Source organism: Narcine bancroftii, chromosome 1, assembly GCF_036971445.1.
Source record: "Narcine bancroftii isolate sNarBan1 chromosome 1, sNarBan1.hap1, whole genome shotgun sequence".
NCBI lineage: Eukaryota > Metazoa > Chordata > Chondrichthyes > Torpediniformes > Narcinidae > Narcine > Narcine bancroftii.
The window spans coordinates 289,032,213-289,054,164 of record NC_091469.1 but is presented as its reverse complement, the minus strand read 5'-3'; the positions used below and the strand labels follow the sequence as shown (position 1 = coordinate 289,054,164).

General features: G+C 47.6%; 1 protein-coding gene across 1 annotated transcript in view; it reads right to left on the bottom strand.

Moving 5' to 3' along the window:
- LOC138745759 (spondin-1-like) overlaps nucleotides 1-21,482 on the bottom strand; it is a 197,654-nt gene extending 176,172 nt beyond the window's left edge. Inside the window, exons 1-5 of the mRNA XM_069903048.1 lie at nucleotides 21,156-21,482; nucleotides 18,438-18,544; nucleotides 9,994-10,127; nucleotides 2,986-3,059; nucleotides 339-461 (exon numbers count right to left, since the gene is read on the bottom strand). Of these exons, the coding sequence (XP_069759149.1) occupies nucleotides 339-461; nucleotides 2,986-3,059; nucleotides 9,994-10,127; nucleotides 18,438-18,544; nucleotides 21,156-21,357 (640 nt within the window). The 5' untranslated portion in view covers nucleotides 21,358-21,482. The remainder of the gene's footprint in view (nucleotides 1-338; nucleotides 462-2,985; nucleotides 3,060-9,993; nucleotides 10,128-18,437; nucleotides 18,545-21,155) is intronic.
- Nucleotides 21,483-21,952: the final 470 nt, after the last annotated feature.

Genomic DNA, 21,952 nt, shown 5'->3' with positions numbered 1-21,952 from the left:
ATCTGCTAACCCGACTCACAGTATATCAGAGTTTTATTGTAATATTTTGCTAAAGTATTAATTTATTTTGCTGGATTCTTTTATTCTCTGCCCTGGCAGGTTGACTGAATCTTTTATTAAAGTTCTTGACCTACTACCATATTTTATTTTACTTTGTTGAGGCCCCCGCTCTTGTTTTCAACTTAAAGAACTGCTGGACTCATTTGAATGTCATCAGCCTCTTTAAATTGATTTAAGCCAAGTCTTCAAGGCTATTTCACAGTCTATTAAAGCTCGTGATTCAAAAGACATTTAATAGACGAAGAGAAAAGCTCGTTGATGAGAGTCTCATGTCTTACTCGGATAATCCCTCGGATGAGTTTTCTCAGACCAATTCCCGTAAAACGTTAACCGGTATTTGGCTGTCCCGCACGCACAGCAATCCTGGATCGGTCTCTCTGTGGCAAACTCATCAGTTGGCACTGGCAGGGAGAAATGGGGTTCAGAAGATTAGTGCCGATCCCTGCCATCCATCCCACAAGATCCTTCCACTAGCATCAGGAAGGAGGTACAGGGGCATCAAAATCAGGACAGCCAGCTGGGAAATAGCTTCTTCCTGCAGAATGTGAGATTGATGAACTTGTAATTATGGGTCTGAATCAGAATCAGAATTTATGGTCATGAACAAGTCATGACATTCAGTGTTTTGCGGCAGCATCACAGAGAAAACATTTATATAAACAACTTCCAAAAATAAATAAAAATAAAATAGTGCCCAAAAAGTCAGGCAGTGTCTATGGTTCATTGATCATTCAGGAATTTGATGGCAGTGGGGAAGAAGCTGTCCTTGAGCCGCTGAGTTCTCATGTTTAGGCTCTTGTACCTTTTCCCCGAAGGTAGCAGAGTGAAGAGGGCATGGCCTGAGTGGTGGGGGTCTTTGAGTATAGAGGCTGCTTTTTTTCATGTCGATATCCTTGATGGAGTGAAGTCTGGTACCAGTGATGTTGCAGGCAGAGTTAACAACCCTCTGGAGTTTATTCTTCTCCTGAGAGTTGGCACCTCCATACCAGGCAGTGATGCAACCAGCCAGAACACTCTCCACGGTACATCCGTAGAAGTTTACAAGAATCTTCGGTGACATATCAAATCTCCTCAGACATCGAACAATATATAGCCACTGGCGAGCCTTTTTTGTGATTGCATCGACATGGAGGCTCCAGGATAGATCCTCGGAGATGTTGACACCCAGGAATATGAAATTCTTGACCACTATTGAGCCCTTTTATAAATGAAACAAGTAAATTATTCCAAAATAATTACATATATTTATTTTATATTATACATGTCATCAAGGGGTCAGCAGTGGAGAGGGTCAAGAACTTCAAATTCCTGGGGCCTCCATGTTGATACAGTCACAAAGAACACTCACCAGACGCTTTACTTGACTGAGGAGATTTGTTAGGAAACCAAAACCTCTTACAAATTTCTACAAGTGTACCGTGGGGAGCATTCTGACCGGTTGCAACACTGTCTGGTATGGAGGTTCCAATGTACAGGATAGGCAGAGGTTACAGAGAGTTGTGATCTCAGCCAGCGTCATCACGTGCATCAGACTTCACTCCATCGAGGACATCTGCAAGAGGAGGTATCGCAAGAAAGCAGCCTCTATCCTCAAGGACCCCCCACCACCCAGGCCAAGCCCTCTTCACTCTACTACCCTCAGGAAGGGGGTACAGGAGCCTGAAGAGATATACAGCTTCTTCCCCTCTGCCATCAGATTTCTGATTGGACAATGAACCACAGACCTCACCTCTTCTTTTGCACTAATTTTTAAAATGTGATTTGTAGCATTATTTGCAACATATCTCATGATGTTCATGACAAATTCTGATTATTGTGTGCTATGTGTATATATAGTGTGTGTGTGTGTGTGTGTGTGTGTGTGTGTGTGTGTGTGTGTGTGTGTGTGTGCACACCGTTTTTGAAAGAAATGCTGTTTCGACTGGTACTATATGTACAGATGTTAATAAACTTGAACTTGAAATGTTTCTGTTTTCAAAACAATCTGTGCTTCACAACAGTATTGTGTTCCATTCCCTCAGAATGGATCTCTGCCCCACAGTTCTACAAGCTGCCAATCGAATCCACTGATACCAGTAAATGCTGCTCATTGTTGGCTCTACATTTCCTTTTATACTTGTTATCTCTTTTTCTGTCTTGGCATATTGTAGTAATTTCATACAATTTACATCATTGAGACACATAAAATTCTGAGGGACTAGACAGGTTAGATGGACAGATGTTGAGGAAGTCCAGAACAAGGAGTCACAGTCCAAGGAGAAAGAGGAAGCCACTTAGGTTTGAGATTAGGAGAAAATACTACACTCAGAGTATAAAACACAAAAGTTAGCAGGGCACCATGGTTTGGCAGCATGGTTGGCGTAGCTTTTACAGCACCAGAAATCGGGACCGGGGTTTGAGACCCGGGGTTCAAGTCCTGCGCTGTCTGTAAAGTTTGTACGTTCTCCCAGTGTCTGCATGGGTTTCCCCTAGGGGCTCCCGTTTCTGCCAACCCATTCGAATCGTACCCGGGGTGTAAATTGGGCGGCACAGACTCGAGGGCCGAAATGGCCTGTTACCGTGCAGAATGTCTAAATTTAAATTTAATAAAGTAAAAACTCAATGCTGAAGAAACTCAGCTGGTCAACAAGTGTTCGTTGTGTAGCAAAGATAAATGAGCCCTTCATTAGGTATGGAAAAATGTCAGCGGGCATCTGAACAAAAAGGTAAGTGGGAAACCATGTTCAGGCACCTGCCTACATTTTGCTCTTGATGAAGGGCTCAAGCCTAAAAGTTTGGTTCTTTGCTCTGTAAAGTGCACTGTTTGACCTGCTGAGTCTATCCAGCATTGAGTTTTTAAACACAAGTCGTACTCAATTTGATCAACACTCATATACAAGCAAACTTTCCAGAGGACCATGAGCAGCAACAGATAATTGCACTTACCTTTCTCACAAAGTCTCTTAGTGAGTGCCCCATCATCTTGGAACCAGATTATTCGCTTCTGCACAATGCTCGCCCTGCAAAATAAAATGTTGATGAGTTTCTCTGCCAGGGGAGCTGTAAGGAACTCACAGCAAAAATGAGGTAACATTGGCAGAAACATTGCTCTGCCTGGGTGATTCTTAACTTCATAATAGATTCCTCTTGGGTGTGAAATACGGGAGCAAGAAAGAACAAATCTGAATTTACACTGAAGTATTTTTTCACATTCTTCCCCAAGTATTTCACAGCCGCTGAGTACGTGGATGGACGTTGTTTGTACAGTCAGTAAATGGGAAAACAGCAAGTTCCCAGCATTGTTTAGAGCACAAGAAACAGAAGCATGAGTTGGCCTTCCGGCCTGCTCCACCATTTAATAAGATCATGGCTGATCTGATCATTGACTCAACTCCACCTACCTGCCTTTTCCCCATATCCCTTAATTCCATTTTTATGTAAAAATCTATCTATCTAGAGTTGTCATTGGTTCAAGGACAAGTCCAGGTTCAAGACCAGCTTTTATCCTCAGCGATCAGGCTCTTTGAGTTATTTATCATCTGCTGGTACCTATCCAACCTGATGAAACAGCACTTCTCCAGACCACAAGTTCACAAGTAAATACACAGCACAGATAACACAAAGGTATAACAAAAAATAAATATTCTACAGATGTGCGGTGGGAAGTGTGCTGACCGGCTGCAACATGGCCTGGTATGGGGACACCAATTCAGCCAGTCAGTAGTGGTCCCACCATCTCACGCTTGATGGATCATGAAGCCACTACCCAGAGTATGTTGCGCGCCCTTGCTGCATCGTGTTCTTCAACGAGGAGGAGCACTGTTTCGTCAGCTGAGGAGAGGTTGGGAGTGTGACAGTCATGAGGAGCTTTCCTTGCCCGCATTTGAATGTCGCCAAAGACGTTCAAAAGTTTCTACAGGTGAGCATTCTGACTGGTTGCATCATTGTCTGGCATGATAGGGCCAATGCGCAGGACAGGAAGAGGCCGCAGAGAGTTGTGAAGTCAGCTAGCAACTCCATCAAGGACATCTACAAGAGGCGGTGTCTCAATAAAGCAGCCCCTATTCTCAAGGACCCTCACCGCCCAGCCCTCTTCTCACTGCTACCATCGGGAAGTAGGTGCAGGAGCCTGAAGATGAATACCCAATGGTACAAAATCAGCTTCTTCCCTCCGCCATCAGATTCCTGAACGGACAGTGAACCACAGACATGGCCTCACTCTCTCTCCTTTTTGCCCTACTTTTTATTATGTAATTTACAGCCACATTTATTCTGTGACGCTGCTGCAAAGCAACAAATGTCATGGCATATTCAACACAGTAAATCCTGATTCTGAAATAATACCATCACACTTCATGGGGCTGAAAGATGCTCCTTCCCAACTGCAGAGCAGAGTGGGCAGATCCATCAGTGGATGGATTCAGCCATATGAAGGATAGAACCAAACCCCTGGAGGAACTCAGTGAGTCCGCCGGCATCCGTTAAGGGAAATGGGCAGTCGACGTTTTTGGTGTGAGCCTGCTGCTCTGGGACTCCAGCACCTGCAGCCTGCCCTCTTGGGTCTCCAACGTCATGGAGGAGTCCAGGACATGGTAATTAAGGTTTGATTGCAGTGCTTGGATTATGTTCAAAATTCAGATTTATTGCTAGAGACATGACATCTCATATAACCCTGAAATTCTTTTCCCTGCTGGCCAGTCAGAATGACCACTTATCGGCAGTGCAACGAACTGTCCAAAAGAAGATACATACATGTAAACAAATAAAGAAATGTAAACAACTGACTATGGAATACAGAGAGATTAATTCAATAAAGTGCAAAAACAGGAGTCCTTAAATGAGTCTCTGATTGAGTCTAATGGTTGGAGGGGCAGCAGCTGTTTTTGAATCTGGTGGTGCGTGTCTTGAGGCATCTAGACCTCTTTCCTGATGGTAGCAGCGAGAACAGGAACTGAGTGACAGGGCAAGGTTAAACAGGTGAGGACTTTATTCCCTGGAGTGTAGAAGAATGAGGGGAGATTTGATCGAGGTGTTTAAAATTATGAGGGGGGTAGACAGAGTCAATGTAGATAGGCTTTTTCCACTAGGGTAGGTGAGATACAAACCAGAGGTTAAGGGTGAAAGGGGAAAAGTTTAGGGGAACATGAGGGAGAACCTCTTCACACAGAAAGTGGTAGGGGTGTGGAATGGGCTGAAGCGGTGAATGCGGGCTCAGATTTAGCTTTTAAGAAGAATTTGGACAGGTTCATGGATGGGAGAGGGATGGAGGCCAATGGACTGGGTGCAGGTCAGTGGGACTAGGCAGACAAATAGATCAGCACAGACTAGAAGGGTCTGTTTCTGTAGCTTTTAAGAAGAATTTGGACAGGTCGTGGATGGGAAAGGGATGGAGGGCAATGGACTGGGTGCAAGTCAGTGGGACTAGGCAGACAAATGGATCAGCACAGACTAGAAGGGGCTGTTTCTGTGCTGTATGGTTCTGTGCTTCTACAGAGCTTGTGCTCATTATCTGGCTGTTGCTCAACTAATGTCTGGGAAAGTTCAGACAAACAATCCCCAGACATCCAAAAGGAGGACTTCACAAGCTCAACTACACTGAAGTGACTTGTCCAAATTCAGTCCCACCGTGAGTTGTGCCTCGAGTATGCCATTCTCAAAGGGGATCCTGGGGGCCACACTTCAGTACCAGTCTTGTTTTCTTTTCATCTCGCGCACAGGGACGATGCCAGACTATTTTGTGCCCTAGCCAAGGCCAACCACTTGCACCACCCCCCAAAAAAATTGGCAATTTTGATTTTCAAAAACAGATGTTTTGTTAAAAAAAAAACTTGAAACTTTAAATTGCAAGAAAGAATAAGGCAAAATTGCAGCTCTTTTACATTTAAATAATAAAATGTATTAGTGTAAAAATATTTTTGCATTAACAGTTAAAGATGAAAACAAGAGTGCATAAAACACAAAAGACAGCACTAAACAACAAAGCTAATAATGAAACAATTCATTTAAAAGATAATAATGTATCTTTTATCAACAAGCATTTACACCACTCACGAGGCCTGACTACTCAAAGTAATAGCATTTATCTGGTGTCAAAGCCAAGTTTTCTGAAGTTTAATAAAGAGATGTGTTGTGTGGTGAGTGTGTGTGGGGGCTGCACAGGCTCAACACAGACACCTATTTATAAACCAATTACACAACACAACAAATATATGAGCACGAAGAAATTGATGGGGGAAGACAGGCTGTATCGAGCTCCTGCTCAATAGAAAGGCAGACTTGATCATTCGTTCCCACGCAATGCATTTATCCATATTTTATCTGTATTAATCTTTTATGAATCCTCTTTAAAATATTAACATTTTGTACCAAAGTATCTCCCCTTGACTATCAATATTCTTTACCAAGACCAAGGTTACTCCCTTTCCCTCTACCAGGGAAAGTAGGCCCCCTCAAAATTGTAGACATGCAAACTGGCTCACCTGGCACCCATCCCCACCCTCTGTTCTGGCCTACCTTTGTTCAAAGCCTGCCACAGTTGACTGAAACGCTGCAGCCACTGCTGATCACGCCAGAACTACACTTCTGCACATAGCTGCGCAAAACGTTCCCCCATCTGCGGGCCCACGGTTCATGCGCCTGTCGGCCACGGTGCTCAATTCCATTGCGCGTGCACAAAAGAATAAAGATGGCTGCGCCCCGCCAGCTAACGGACCTCGGGATGCCGACTAATAAAGAAAGTACACTTTTCACCTTTGGCCCCGACACAAAGGGCATCTGGCCATCCCAACTGCTCCCCTTCTGAGGTCTGCGCCCTAAGCGGCTGCCTAGTTCGCCTCGTGGGAGCACCAGCCCTGCTTATGTAACTTTTTTTAATGTAGTCAAGAAACCAAAACTTGACTGGCTCTCAGGGAAGGGGGTTCATATTCTTTGAGTAGAGTCTTGGGGGGGTGGGGTGGGGGAGGGGGGTATAACTGGGAAAAAATTTTGGGAATGGCTAATCTGGAGCCAGATCTGATGGGCAGAATAAGTCATTAATTTTTAAATAGCAGACCTGTAGATTTTGTAATAATTATCAGTGGGATGAGATACAAATTACAGATTATTAACTGAATTTAAATCCGACAACTGCATAATTTATATTGTTTTAAATTCCTGTGATTCAGACACTAAAAAATTAATTCAATGACTGTGAACCTCTGTGGTTTTCCATTGCAGCTTGTGCAAAGACACACTCTTGTTGGTCCATTAATTTCAAATTCACACTCTCCCTGTGTACTGCAGTCAGTTGATCTTGTTTTGGTTTGTTCAATCCAACCAAATAATAGAGCAGTTAAAAATGAATGACTGAGAATTCATCTAATACATAACGCCCATCGATACATCAAGTAAAATGGACAATTTAGTGCATGAGTGAAAGATGGGGAATAATCCTTCAAACTTGTTTCCATTAGCCTCTTTTAAACTTCAGCACCTGGGTAACCCTCCTGGGACTTGGGTGTAATTACTGGGGCAAAGGTGCTGGAAGCACCTTTTCAAATTGCAAGGAATTCGACCCATTAAATCGCCAACCTGGCAATTGAAGGGGTATCCCGACCCCACAATGATGTGCCACGCACTCACCAGAAGTACTGCCGGATGCCTGGTGACGCACTCATGCAAGCGCTGACATGACTGGAATAAGTGGGTTAGCCATTTTCGTTTTCAAATCACCTATGGACGAGTCCTAGGTAGGTTTAACTGGGTTGATTGACTACCTCTGAGGTAGGTCAGGGACCCAGTTGGATTCCAAAGGGGTTGTCCAGGTCGGACCCTTTCTAACTACGATATAACTGAGGTGCTCACTGGGCAAATTGCCCGATTAACCCCATTTTACCCAGCAGTCTCTTCCCAATTTTTACTGGTGCACCATTGAAAGAGCCTGTCTGGATGCATCAGAAGTTGTGACTGCTCTGTCCGAGACTGCAGAGTTGTGAACGCAGTCTCACAGGTGACATACAAGCACGCAGGATGAATTTTTACTTGGGATTTAAGTCACAGACACGTGACTTTCTCTGATTGTACTGGCAAAGGCTCCAGACAGCTCAATCTGTGGAGGAGGGATGCATTTCCAGATTCTTCCTTCCTTTCAAAATTAAAAACCTACTCAGGTTGTAGGTTAACTGGGCAGCACAGGCTCGCCAGCGCGCCATTATCAGGACTGTAGCTGTAGCTGAAACCTGGCCCCAGAGAAATATATGATATTTCTTGAGCAACAGTGTCATGACTTCAGGAAGGGGAGGTCGAGGAACCACACACCCGTCCTCATTGATGGGAAGAAGGTGGAGAGGGTTAGCAAGTCTCTGGAAGTCTACATACTGAGGGCTTCTCCTGGAGTTGTGGCAAACGTGGAGGAGGGCTCGACTTTCTAAAGAGCCTAGGGAGATTTGGCATGTCACCAGACACTCTAACAGACATTACAGGTGAACCGAATACATTTATATGGGAAGCTGCTTCAGTACGGCACAAGTTAGCCCAATGTTGTTCCAGCGGCAGTGACCAGGGTTTGAATCCAATGCTGTCTGAAAGGAGTTTGTACGTCCTCCCCGTGTCTGCATGGGTTTTCTCCAGATTCTTCCTTCCTTTCAAAATTAAAAACCTACTCAGGTTGTAGGTTAACTGGGCAGCACAGGCTCGTGGGCCGAAAGGGCCTGTTACCATGCCGTGTGCCTAAAATAAAAGTAGCCAACATCATAAAGGACACCCACTGCCTTGGTCACAACTTCTCCTCACTGCCACCAATGGGCAGAAGATACAAAAGCCTCAAGAGCAGCACCTCTAGGTTCAAGAATAGTTTATTTCCCAACAGTTATCAGGCTCTTGAACCTTCCTTTTCTACTCTAACCCTCACCATCAACTGCTCTGGGACCACAAAAGATCTATCTGCATGTCAGAAATGTTCATTAATTTACTTATTTTTCCTTTCATATTCATGATCTCTTTTTCTCTCTTGCCATATTGTGGTACTTTATTTGGTATGTCTTAGTTGTAGCAAGAATTTTGGTGTAAATGTACTCATCATATGACAATATGACAAATATAGACAGAGTCGATGTAGAAAGGTTGTGTCCCATGGTGAGAGAGTCTAGGACAAGAGGGAACAACTTTGGCCGGAACAATGGTTCTCAACCTTTTTCTTTCCACTCACATCCCAATTTAAGTATTCCCTCTGCCATCGGTGCTCTGTGATTAGTAAGGGATTGCTTAAGGTGGTATTTGGGTGGAAAGAAAAAGATTTGAAAGCCACTGTTTTAATCATACCTAATTGACTCATTATGTGCATGGTTTCAGAACTTCAAAGGAATGGGCCAATGACAATTTTTCTCAAGCAAAATATTTTAGTAGCAATTGGGTCTAGAGCAATGATTCTCAACCTTCCCTTCCCACTCACATCCCACCTTAAGCAATCCCTTACTAATCACAGAGCACTGATGGCAGAGGGATTACGTAAAGTGGGATGTGAGTGGGAAGAAGGTGGTGAATCTGTTGAATTTGTGGCCACAGGCAGTTGTGGAGGCCAGGTCAATGGGTGTATTTAAGGCAGTGATTGATAGGTTCTTGATTAGCCTGGGCATCAAAGGTTATGGGGAGAAGGGGCGGCATGGTTGGCATAGTGGTTAGTGCAACACCATTACAGAACCAGCAGTACCGGGATTCAAATATCGCACTGTCTGTTAGGAGTTTGTATGTTGTCCCCTCAGGGACTCTGGTTTCCTCTCACCATTCAAAATGTACTGAGATTTTAGATTAATCGCCTGTAATTGGGCGCCAAGGGCTCGTGGGTCTAAATTTAAGTTTAAAGCCGGGTGACAGCGGGACTGAGTGGGAAGATGGTTAAATGGCAGGGAAGACTCAATGGGCTGAATAGCCTATTTCTGCTCCACTGTCTTATAAACCCTTATCATCAACATCACTTACTTCAACACAACACAGCCTGTACCAGCAGCCGGTGCTGTCCAAAACACTTGAATCCGCGTCCTCCTCCGGGGCGTGCTCTCTGTGACTGCGTATGGGCAGTTGGTCATAAACTGTGTGTCCTCGTGGTCAATTATCTAGATATTCCAAGGGGAGGAGGAAAGACAAAGTTTTGTGAGTGATAAAAGTTTGTAGAAGAAAGTATACAGCCGCTGAAGTGACATCATGGCACACGCCCTCAGTCAAAGGAAAATCAAAGTTAAAAATTCCATCTGCTAAGTCAAGCAGCATCTGCAGGAGAAATCCTGCATCAAGATCCTTGACAAAGGATTATAGCCAAAAACGCTGACCATTCTTTTTCTTCCACTAATGCTGCTTGATCTGCTCTTTTAAAACTCTGCAGCTGCTCGCATATCTCCAGACCTTCAACCATGCACGAACGTCACAAACTGCGTGCTGTCCCAAGACAGCAGGATCTCACACTGGAGCAGGTGAACAGTTAGGTGAGGAGAAGTTTAATTATATTTTTTAATTTCATTTAAAGAATCAGCATGATGGCACGGACTCGTGGGCTGGAAAGGGTCGCAGCCTCAAGATCCGTGGTAGTAGATTTAGGACGGAGATGAGGAGGAACTGCTTTTGCCCAAGGGTGGTAGATCTATGGAATCTGTTGCCCAAGCGACGTCAGTAAATATATTTAAGACAAGGTTGGATAGATTTCTATATACGTGGGGAATTAAGAGATATGGGGAAAAGCCCCTTCCGGCCCATGAGTCCATACCGCCCAAATGCACCCCTGTGACCAATTACTAACGCCATATGTCTTTGGAACATAGGAGGAAACTGAAGCACCCGGAGGCAATTCCGTGTGATATGACATTACAGTTTCATTACATGACAATAAATAGCATCTGATCTGTAGTCCACGCAGTCATGGGGAGAACGTACAAACACCTTGCAGACAGCGCCAGATACAGACATGGGTCACTGGCACTGTAATGGTGTTATGCTAACCACAAAGTGGAAACATACAATACGTGAGAAGGTTCTACAAAGATGCACGGATATGTAGGGAACAGAGGATTATGTGTCGGGCATACACAGCAAGGATTAAATTGGGCATCATGTTCGGCACAGATATCCTGGGCTTAAGGGCTTCCTCCTGTGCTGCTCTGTTCTAACAAATTATCAGAGATGTAATTATATCTTTAAAAGAGATTGAAGAGCATAATTCATCCCGTGTTATCTGTTATCACATAGACTTGCAACTTGTATACAGTCTCCTGCAAATCTTGGGCTTTCCGCGTTTGCACCTTCTATCTTCCAAGACCAGGGATAACAGGCAGCAGCATCATGACCAGCTCCCACAATTCCTTTGGATAGCCATGGGCACACAGCACTTAGTTCTGATGCCTCAGTCCCCAGACACGGTTTCCACTCCAACTTGGGTTCTCCCTGCGCCGGCAAGGTTACAGCGCTCCTCTCACATCCCAAAGGAAAGCTGTTAGGAGAACTGGCTGCTGTGAAGTACCCCTTAGTGTGGGCAAAGGATGAGGAAGGAGTTGATGGGTCTGTGAAGAGAGTAAAGTGTTGGGAATAGGAGTGACAGCAGCATGTAGAGGTGCTGGAGAAACTCCACACGCCACGCAGCATCCATAGGGAGTAAAAGGCAGCTGACATTTCGGGCCTGAGCCCTTCATCAGGATAATACTCTCTGAGTATTATCAGAAGTAATGAAAGTGGAAAACCAAGCCAAGTCCATCACGGGCACCAACCTGCTTGCCACTGAAAGCATCTACATGAGGCACTGCCGCAAGGCGGCAGCCAACGTCATCAAGGACCCCCATCACCCTGGTCACAACTGCTCCCTTCAGGCAGAAGATACAGAAGCCTGATGATCAGCACTTCCCAGTTCAAGAACAGTGTTTTTCCAACAGCTAGTGAACCTCCACATTCTACCCTGAACCTAACCATAAATTACTCTGGAACCTTGAAAGATCTGTCTGCACTACTGAAATGTTTCTTTCTCTGCTTTCCTGGCACTAACTGCATCTGAGGGTATATTATTTAATTATCTGTTGATATTTATTATCTCTATTTAGTCTTGCAGTTGATATTACTATTATAGTTGATGTATCTTAGATATCGGTGTGGGTGCAGCAAGTAAGAAGTTTGGTGCGTTTATGCATCATACTGGTGTATAGGATCATGCCCAACTAGTGAGGGGCTCTGTGGCTGAAGGACTCTCACAGGCTGCCAGCTGTTGCCAACTTGTGGGTGAGGAATCCACACAAGCAGTGGGAGACGAGCTCAAGGATTCGCACACGGGGTCAGGGCTGCAGGAGACGAGGTCAAAGCCTCGCACACGGGCTCCGGGCTGCAGGAGACGAGCTCAAGGACTCGCACACGGGCTCCAAGCTGCAGGAGACGAGCTCATGAGAACCAGATATCGGAACCGGGATTCAAGAAGATGCCGACGATCTGGAGTTTGAGTTGCTGATAGTTTGAACTGAACTTGAATCTTGCGAATCCACGGACACTCAGTGACTCTGGGGGGGACTCTCTTTTTCTGACTGTAAGCGACACCAGCCAATGCTAATGGCAAATCTTTGTCTGCCTTATGGCCGACTAAAGGCAATTTCATATAATATTACATTTCTGTTTTGTTACAAGACAATAACGCACTACCAGGTTCAGGAACAGCTGCTCCCCCTCCACCATCAGACTCCTCAACGAACCAACTCACTCAGGGACTGATTTAAAGACTCTTACTTGTGCACTTTACTGATTTTCTTTTCATTCTCTCTGTATTGAACAGTTTGGTTACACTCGTTAACTGTTTACAGTTCTTTGTTTACTTGTTTTTCTTCGCACTACCAATTAGTGGTGATTCTTCTGCGCCCGCAGAAAAGGTATCTCAGGGTGGTAGGATATGTCATGTATGTTCTCTGACAATAAACCTGAAATCTAAATAGTTTCTGATCTGAATAAACTCATATTGAATTCACTATTGGCCCTTGAAGCTAATGTGGCCCTTCCTTCTCGAGAGCTCAGCTCAAATGCAAGACCCTCTGACCTATTAATGGTGTGGGATTACCTTCCATACAATAACCTTTCGAGGCAGTACCTCACCCACTATGCTGAGATCAACCTGAGATGGGCAATATACAGTGGGCATTACAGGCACTGCCCACCTCCCAGAATAGTTAGAGATGATAAATAAACTGCTGTCTGAGGACATCAAACAAGAAACTCTGTCCACTTAAACAAAGTCAGGCAAGTTTCTCTTAAGATAGTGAAAGGAGAGAGAGATAGAGAAAGCTTTAATAATCACAAGCTAACCTGAATGTCTCTCAAGGGCTGAATGAGCCCCATGAGCGGCACGGCTGGCGTAGTGGTTAGTGCAATGCCTTTACAGCGCCAGCAATCAGGTTCGAATCCGGAGCTGACTGTAAAGAGTTTGTACATCCTTTTTGTGTCTGCATGGGTTTTCCCCAGGGGCTCCGGTTTCCTCCCACTGCTCAAAACGTACCAAGGGTGGAGGTTAATGGGGTGTAAATTGGGTGGCACGGACTCATGGGTCAAAAGGGCCTGTTACTGTGTTGTATGTCTAAATTTAAAGCATACAACAATTAAAGGTATATCTTAAGTTCTTTATCCATCTCTACAAATCCCTCTGCAGGTGTAAACCCCCACGTGTCCTTTTGCTGAAAAGGAGATGGAAAGAGGAATAAATTATTCAGTTGTTCCACTAATTGGTTCAATCATCCCTCATCTGAATTTTAACTCGACCAAGCCACTAATGTCCCAGTCCTTGGACGTCTGCTCTCCAATAAAGCCCAATTTTTGAATGTTCATTTTGCCTCAATATTCAGGGTATAGATTTCGGACAGCGATGAGGAGGAACTGATTTTCCCAGAGAGTGGGAAGTCTGTGGAATTTGCTGTCCAGTGGAGGTGACCTCAGTAAATATATTTAAGAACAAGGTTGGATAGATTTTTATATAGTAGGGGATTTGAGGGAAAAGGCAGGTGGGTGGAGATGAACCCATCATCAGGTCGGAGTGATCTCATTGAATGGCGGAGCAGGCTCGATGAGCCGGACGGCCGACTCCTGCTCCTGTTTCTTGTGTTTTTATATTAATGATATACAGAATTTGGGCGGATGGATTTAAAGTCCTTCCCACCTTTGCATGTAGAAATGTTTTCTCACTTCCTCCCTTTGACCAGCCACTTAGAATATTCAATTCTGCCCTCTTTCTCTCAAATCAATTACCTTAGTCACCCACCATGCGTGTTGTCCCTGAGAGGTCTGTGGTGGAGTGGAGACCGTCGTCCAGCTCTCTGCAGAATCCAGGTTCGCTAAAAGTATGTGGGGAAGGATGCAAGGGTCCTTGTCAGGGTTTGTCCCCAACAGCAGTGTGACAGAGGGCTCTCTGGTCTACAGACCATTCCTGGGGACACACAGAGCCAGAGGTCCAGAACTGCTAGAAGACCACGAACTTGGTGAAAGACGCACTTTGGTCTGCCTGAAACCTGTTGGTATTTCATCACACGGAGATGTTGGTGCGGGAATGGCGCTCCTGGCTACAGGAGTATGTGCTGAAGGATGCACTGAGACTTGGTGCAGCCAATGCGAGGGCACTGTGGGGAAGGTCCATGGTCTAGAGTCCTTCTGTTACTGGGCATTGAGACTGAGGGGAACCTCCTCAAACAACAGGGGGGGAATGGGAGGAAGTAACGACAAGCTGCCACAGTGGAGGTAACGGGATAAATAGAAATGAATGCAACAACTTACAGTGATGGATACGAATCTAAGGATGGGAAGAGACTTTGAACAATTCTTCTTTTGTAAATAATTTATTGTGAATAAAGTCTATTTTTGGTTTTAAAAAAAAATACTTCTAACCCCACAGAGAAGGACTGAAACCATAGATGCCAAAATCTTGAGCAAATAATGATCTGACTGAGCAGGTCGGGCAGTATCCGTGTGGAGAAATGGTCAGGCAACATTTCAGGTCAGGATCCTCTATCTGGGTCTCAATAAAGGGTCCTGACCTGAACCATTGACTGCAATACACAAGTGTGCTGGAGAAACTCAGCAGGACATGCAGTATCCACAGGGTAAATGATGTTTCAGGCCTGTGCCCTTTGTCAGGTCGGCGCCTGAGTAATTCTCCAGCACGTTATTATTAATAACATTATTTCAACCCATGGATGTTGCTTAACCAGCTGAGTTCTTCCAACAGTTCAATTTTTGACCTGTAATCCTATACTGAGATAAATCCTTTAATGCATTAAGACAAGACTGGTAGCATTTTGGACACCCAGTGATTAAATTAGTTGAGAATAATCCAGAGGTTGAACTAATGAGAAGTTCAAACTCCCATTATGGTAGCTGAGTGCATTAAATAAATCTAGAATAAGATAAGGAATCAGGGATAATGTCCATCAAATCACAGACACAGCGCTCCTCTGCAGGGTTCTTCCACCCAGTCCAACGACTGATGGTTCTGTACAGGCTTTAAATGGCCTGTTAAAGGAGCTGATGGTAGCTTATTTTAAAATCCTGTGACTGCGGGGTTAGGGCCCAAGATGGCAGTGCCTGTATTCTGCAGCGACGACAGGGGGTTGCAGACCCGGGGATGCAGCAGACTGGCACAGGGCACCAAAAAAGATGGAGACCAAGTTTGAGAAGGAGAAGCAGCGGAGATGGCCCTAAGGGACAGTGACCATGGTGGTGGACCAGCGAGGGATTCAGCGGCCGACGAACAGGCAGGTGGTAGGCTTGTTGGTGACTCAAGATGCTGCTGAAGACGGGCTACTGGAGACTGGCTGAAGGGATATTGGGTATTGAAACTGGGATACAAGAGAGTGCCAAGGACCCTTATCATATTGGAGATGTGGCTCTGGATGGTTTGGACAGAAATCTGTGCAGCTGCGGGCACTGGGAGTCACAGTGTCTCTGAAAGGACTCTCTTTCTCTGACTGTAAGGAGTGCTTGGCAATTTCTGCTGATGGCGAATCTTTATCTGCCTTTACTAAAGGAAATTTCATGCAATATTACACCTGTCTTATTACAAGACCATAAAAAAGAATCTTGAATTGGTTCAGAAAGGAGCAAATCAGCCCTTACCCAGTGCAATGTACACGTTCCCTGAGATCAGCTCCAGTCAAAACTGGACTCTGAAGTGGCTTTGCAAACCAACCTGGGGGTAAAAGACCAAAATCTGCAGATGCTGTAATTGTAGTAAAAACACTGGAGGAACTCATTTGGTTTCACACCCTGAGGAAGGGCTCACGCCCGAATCGTCAGTTCCTCCAGCATTTCAGTGTTTTTAATCACGTAGCAATCTATTCAGAGGCTGGAGTAAAAGTCTGCAGACACTGTGCATGTAGAGAAACTCAGCAGGTCAAACGGTGGCCTTTATATAGCAAAGATAGAAGTACAGAACTAACGTTTTGGGCTTAAGCCCTTCTCCTTTCTGGAGGCTAGCAGGGATGGGATATAAACACTGGCTTTTTCTTCTGTTCCATGAAATAATTAAAAAAACAAACTTTGCTGGGGTTCCCCATCCAGACCAGGGCTCAATACACTGACCACACTCCAAACCCAACATTAATTCTAATGGTGAAACTTCGCCTGCCTTTAGGCAGACTAAAGGCAATTTTGCGTAATATTACATCTCTGTTTTATTACACAATAAACAATATCTGTACATACAAATTGCTGATTGGTACTTTACTGTTTCGATTATCACTAATGAACACTGAGCTGGGTTGTAATCACTCAAAACTTTCAGACCCTTCGGGAGGTTTAATCTTTATCCTGATTGGAGATAAATTACCAAGGTATGCATGCTGCACAGAAAGGGACTTAGAAAAGATAGAGTTTCGAACGCTGACAAGTATTGACCCCATTTAAAGTCCTCATAATTCAGTCATTATAGTACTAAAACTGCTTTTGAATTATCCAATCCCTTGAATTAAACAGAATAAATAACAATGAAATTGGAAATGCATTCTCTTGAAAAAGAATTAGCAGATGATTTGAAATGAACAAGATTGATTGAGTTGAGTGTGTACACAGTAAGGACAGACTGCCAGTGGTGTGAGATGAACAATGTATGGGAAGTGTGGAGTGAAGAAAAGTGATCTAAATCAAGACAGTGTCGAATTATTGCTTTGTATTTGCTCAATCTGAAACTATTTAATCTCTCTCAATATAAATTCTGTCGTGCAGAAATTCGCTATCTAGGAGCTGCTTCAAGAGCTGAATCTATAGGTTAATTGTGCACATAGATTACAGGTTGGCTTTAGTTTAGAAATTTCATTTTGAAATGATTTTCATTGCAAGAATTTTTCTGTGCAGATTATGAAGAGACGCTCTTAGTTACCTTATCAGTCAGTCACACACACACACACTAGCTAATACACACCACTACCTCACCACTGCAAGAGACACATATCCAGTTATCTTCACTCATTTATTTTACGTGCACTCTCTCTCTCTCTCTCTCTCTCTCTCTCTCTCTCTCTCTCTCTCTCTCTCTCTCTCTCTCTCTCTCCAGATAAAGCTCTGAGCCATAATCAGGAAATAATTACAGCTTTAGCTCACGAACAAATTATCTACTTGTTCTGAAAAGTGACCGAAAGCTTCATTCTTAATATTGTCATGTGCAGATGCAAGAGAGGAGAGCAAGATGGGAGAGAGGAATGTGGGCAGGGATAGGAAAAGAGGATAAGGAAAGTGAGTAAAGAGGAGGAGGGCAAGAATATGAGGCAGAGGGGTGTGAAGAGTATAAGCGGATAAAGGAGGACAGGGTGGTCAGTGGGGAGTCAGGGTGGGGAATGAGGTAGGAGAGAAAGGATGGGGATGGGGAAATGTAGGAGTGAGGGAAGAGAGGGAGTGAGGATGGGGGTATGGGTGGAATGAGAGAGGGTGGAGGAATCTGAATCAGAATTTATAGTCATGAACAAGTCACAAAATTCGATGTATTCAAGCAGCGTCACAGAGCTAACATGCAAATAAACAACCTTACAAAAATAAATAAAAATAGTGCACAAAAAGTCAAAGTGAGGCAGAGTCTTTGGTAGAGGAGGGCGGGGAGGGGGTGCAGGAGGGCGGGGAGGGGGGGTGGAGGAGGGCGGGGAGGGGGGCGGGGAGGGGGGGTGGAGGAGGGCGGGGAGGGGGGGTGGAGGAGGGCGGGGTGGGGGAGGGCGGGGTGGAGGAGGGCGGGGTGGGGGAGGGCGGGGTGGGGGAGGGCGGGGAGGGGGGGGTGGAGGAGGGCGGGGAGGGGGTAGAGGAAGGCGGGGAGGGGGAAGGGTGGGGGGGTGGAGAGAGGAGGAGTGGGTAAAGGTAGAGGGATAGGAAGGGGTGTAGGAGTGGAGAGAAGCAGGAGAGAGGGGAGAGTGGTAGTAAGTAGGAAAGGATCCTTGTTGCTCTACCTGAAAGTTGCCTGCGTAGTCCTCCTCCCTGTGTCCGTCCTCGCCGTCCCGCAGAGAGATAAGGGTGAAGCCACGGAAGTAGGAGGGCACAGTGGCGGAGAGGGTAACTGAAACCAGAGGGAGGAGAGGAGGGCAAATCAGCACAGAAACCCTGACACCAGCTCTGCATGGTCAGCAGGTTTCAGCAACCTACTGGATCAGGAAACCTTGGGGAGACAACACAGCCCCAAGACCACTCATATTAAGGGGAGAGTTAATGTTCACACTCACTCACAAGCATATACAGTCACATAGGCACACTCACACACACAAGCACAAACACACTCACACAAACACACAGTCACCTAGACACACACACAGACCGACACTCACAGACCCACTCACTCACACAGACTCACACTCACAGACCCACGCCCACTCACACAGACCCACGCCCACTCACACAGACCCACGCCCACTCACACAGACCCTCGCCCACTCACACAGACCCTCGCCCACTCACACAGACCCTCGCCCACTCACACAGACCCACGCCCACTCACACAGACCCACGCCCACTCACAGACCCACGCCCACTCACACAGACCCACGCCCACTCACACAGACCCACGCCCACTCACAGACCCACGCCCACTCACAGACCCACGCCCACTCACAGACCCACGCCCACTCACAGACCCACGCTCACTCACAGACCCACGCTCACTCACAGACCCACGCTCACTCACAGACCCACGCTCACTCACAGACCCACGCTCACGGACCCTCAACCACTCACATAGAACCACACTCACGGACCCTCAACCACTCACATAGACTCACACTCACGGACCCTCAACCACTCACATAGACTCACACTCACGGACCCTCACCCACTCACACCGACCCTCACCCACACTCACGGACCCACACTCACGGACCCACACTCACGGACCCACACTCACGGACCCACACTCACGGACCCACACTCACGGACCCACACTCACGGACCCACACTCACGGACCCACACTCACGGACCCACACTCACGGACCCACACTCACGGACCCACACTCACGGACCCACACTCACGGACCCACACTCACGGACCCACACTCACGGACCCACACTCACGGACCCACACTCACGGACCCACACTCACGGACCCACACTCACGGACCCACACTCACGGACCCACACTCACGGACCCACACTCACGGACCCACACTCACGGACCCACACTCACGGACCCACACTCACGGACCCACACTCACGGACCCACACTCACGGACCCACACTCACGGACCCACACTCACGGACCCACACTCACGGACCCACACTCACGGACCCACTCACACCGACCCACTCACACCGACCCACTCACACCGACCCACTCACACGGACCCACTCACACGGACCCACTCACACGGACCCACTCACACGGACCCACACTCACGGACCCACTCACACCGACCCTCACCCACTCACACCGACCCTCACCCACTCACACCGACCCTCACCCACTCACACCGACCCTCACCCACTCACACCGACCCTCACCCACACACACGGACCCTCACCCACACACACGGACCCTCACCCACTCACACGGACCCTCACCCACTCACACGGACCCTCACCCACTCACACGGACCCTGACCCACAGACCCACACCCACAGACCCACACCCACAGACCCACACCCACAGACCCACACCCACAGACCCACACCCACAGACCCACACCCACAGACCCACACCCACAGACCCACACCCACAGACCCACACCCACAGACCCACACCCACAGACCCACACCCACAGACCCACACCCACAGACCCACACTCACTCACACAGACCCTCACCCACTCACATAAACCCACACTCACAGACTTACACTCACAGACCCTTACCCACTCATACAAACCCACACACAGATCCACACTCACTCAGTCCCACACTCACTCACATAGACCCACACTCACTCACACACTCACACTCACTCACACAGACCCTCATCCACTCACATAGACTCACTCTCACGGACCCACACTCACGGACCCACACTCACGGACCCACACTCACGGACCCACACTCACGGACCCACACTCACGGACCCACACTCACACAGACCCACACTCACTCACACAGACCCACACTCACTCACACAGACCCACACTCACTCACACAGACCCACACTCACTCACACAGACCCACACTCACTCACACAGACCCACACTCACTCACACAGACCCACACTCACAGACCCACACTCACAGACCCACACTCACAGACCCACACTCACAGACCCACACTCACAGACCCACACTCACAGACCCACACTCACAGACCCACACTCACAGACCCACACTCACAGACCCACACTCACAGACCCACACTCACAGACCCACACTCACAGACCCACACTCACAGACCCACACTCACAGACCCACACTCACAGACCCACACTCACAGACCCACACTCACAGACCCACACTCACAGACCCACACTCACAGACCCACACTCACAGACCCACACTCACAGACCCACACTCACAGACCCACACTCACAGACCCACACTCACAGACCCACACTCACAGACCCACACTCACAGACCCACACTCACAGACCCACACTCACTCACACAGACCCTCACTCACTCACATTGACCCACATTCAGTGTGTCCCCGGAGAGCGGCCACTCGTGGCCGGGTCCGGGACCGGGACGCGGCTCCCACTCACCCCGGTACGTGCTGCCCGGGTTGTAGAACTGAGGGGTGCCCTCGATCCGGAGGCTGAACGCCGTGTTGCCGTCTCTCCGGCTGCCCAGGGAGCGGACGATGCGGCTGCAGTATCCGTCGGCCACGACGCTCTCGTCGAGGTAGGAAGCGGTTGCCGCGCCGAGGGCGAAGGACAGTGCGAGGAACCGTATGGTGAAGTCCATGGCGATCGGAGAGTGTGGCAGCCCTGCCTCTCCCTCCCTCGGCGTCCGGCACTCCGTGTGTGTGAGTGAGTGAGACAGAAGGGAGAGGGGAGGGGAAAGGGAGAGGGGAGGGGAGAGAGAGAGGGAGGGGAGGAGAGAGGAGAGGAGAGAGGGGAGGGGGAAGGGAGGGGGAGGAGAGAAGGGAGGGGTTGGAGAGAGGGGAGGGGAGGGGAGGGGAGGGGGAGGAGAGAGGGGAGGGGTTGGAGAGAGGGGAGGGGTTGGAGAGAGGGGAGGGAGAAGGGAGGAGAGGGGAAAGGGAGAGGAGAGAGAGGAAAGAGCGGAAAGAAGGGAGGTGAGGGGAAGGAAGAGAGGGGAAGAGAGGGGAAGGGACGGGAGGGGAGGGGGGAGGGGAGGGGGGAGGGGGGAGGGGAGGGGGGAGGGGAGGGGGAGGGGAGGGGGGAGGGGGAGGGGAGGGGGGAGGGGGAGGGGAGGGGAGGGGGAGGGGGAGGGAGGGGGAGGGAAGGGGAGGGGAGGGGAAGGGAGGGGGAGGGAGGGAGGGAAGGGGAGTGAGGGGAAGAGGAGGGGAGGGGAGGGGAGAAGGGAGGAGAGGAGAGAG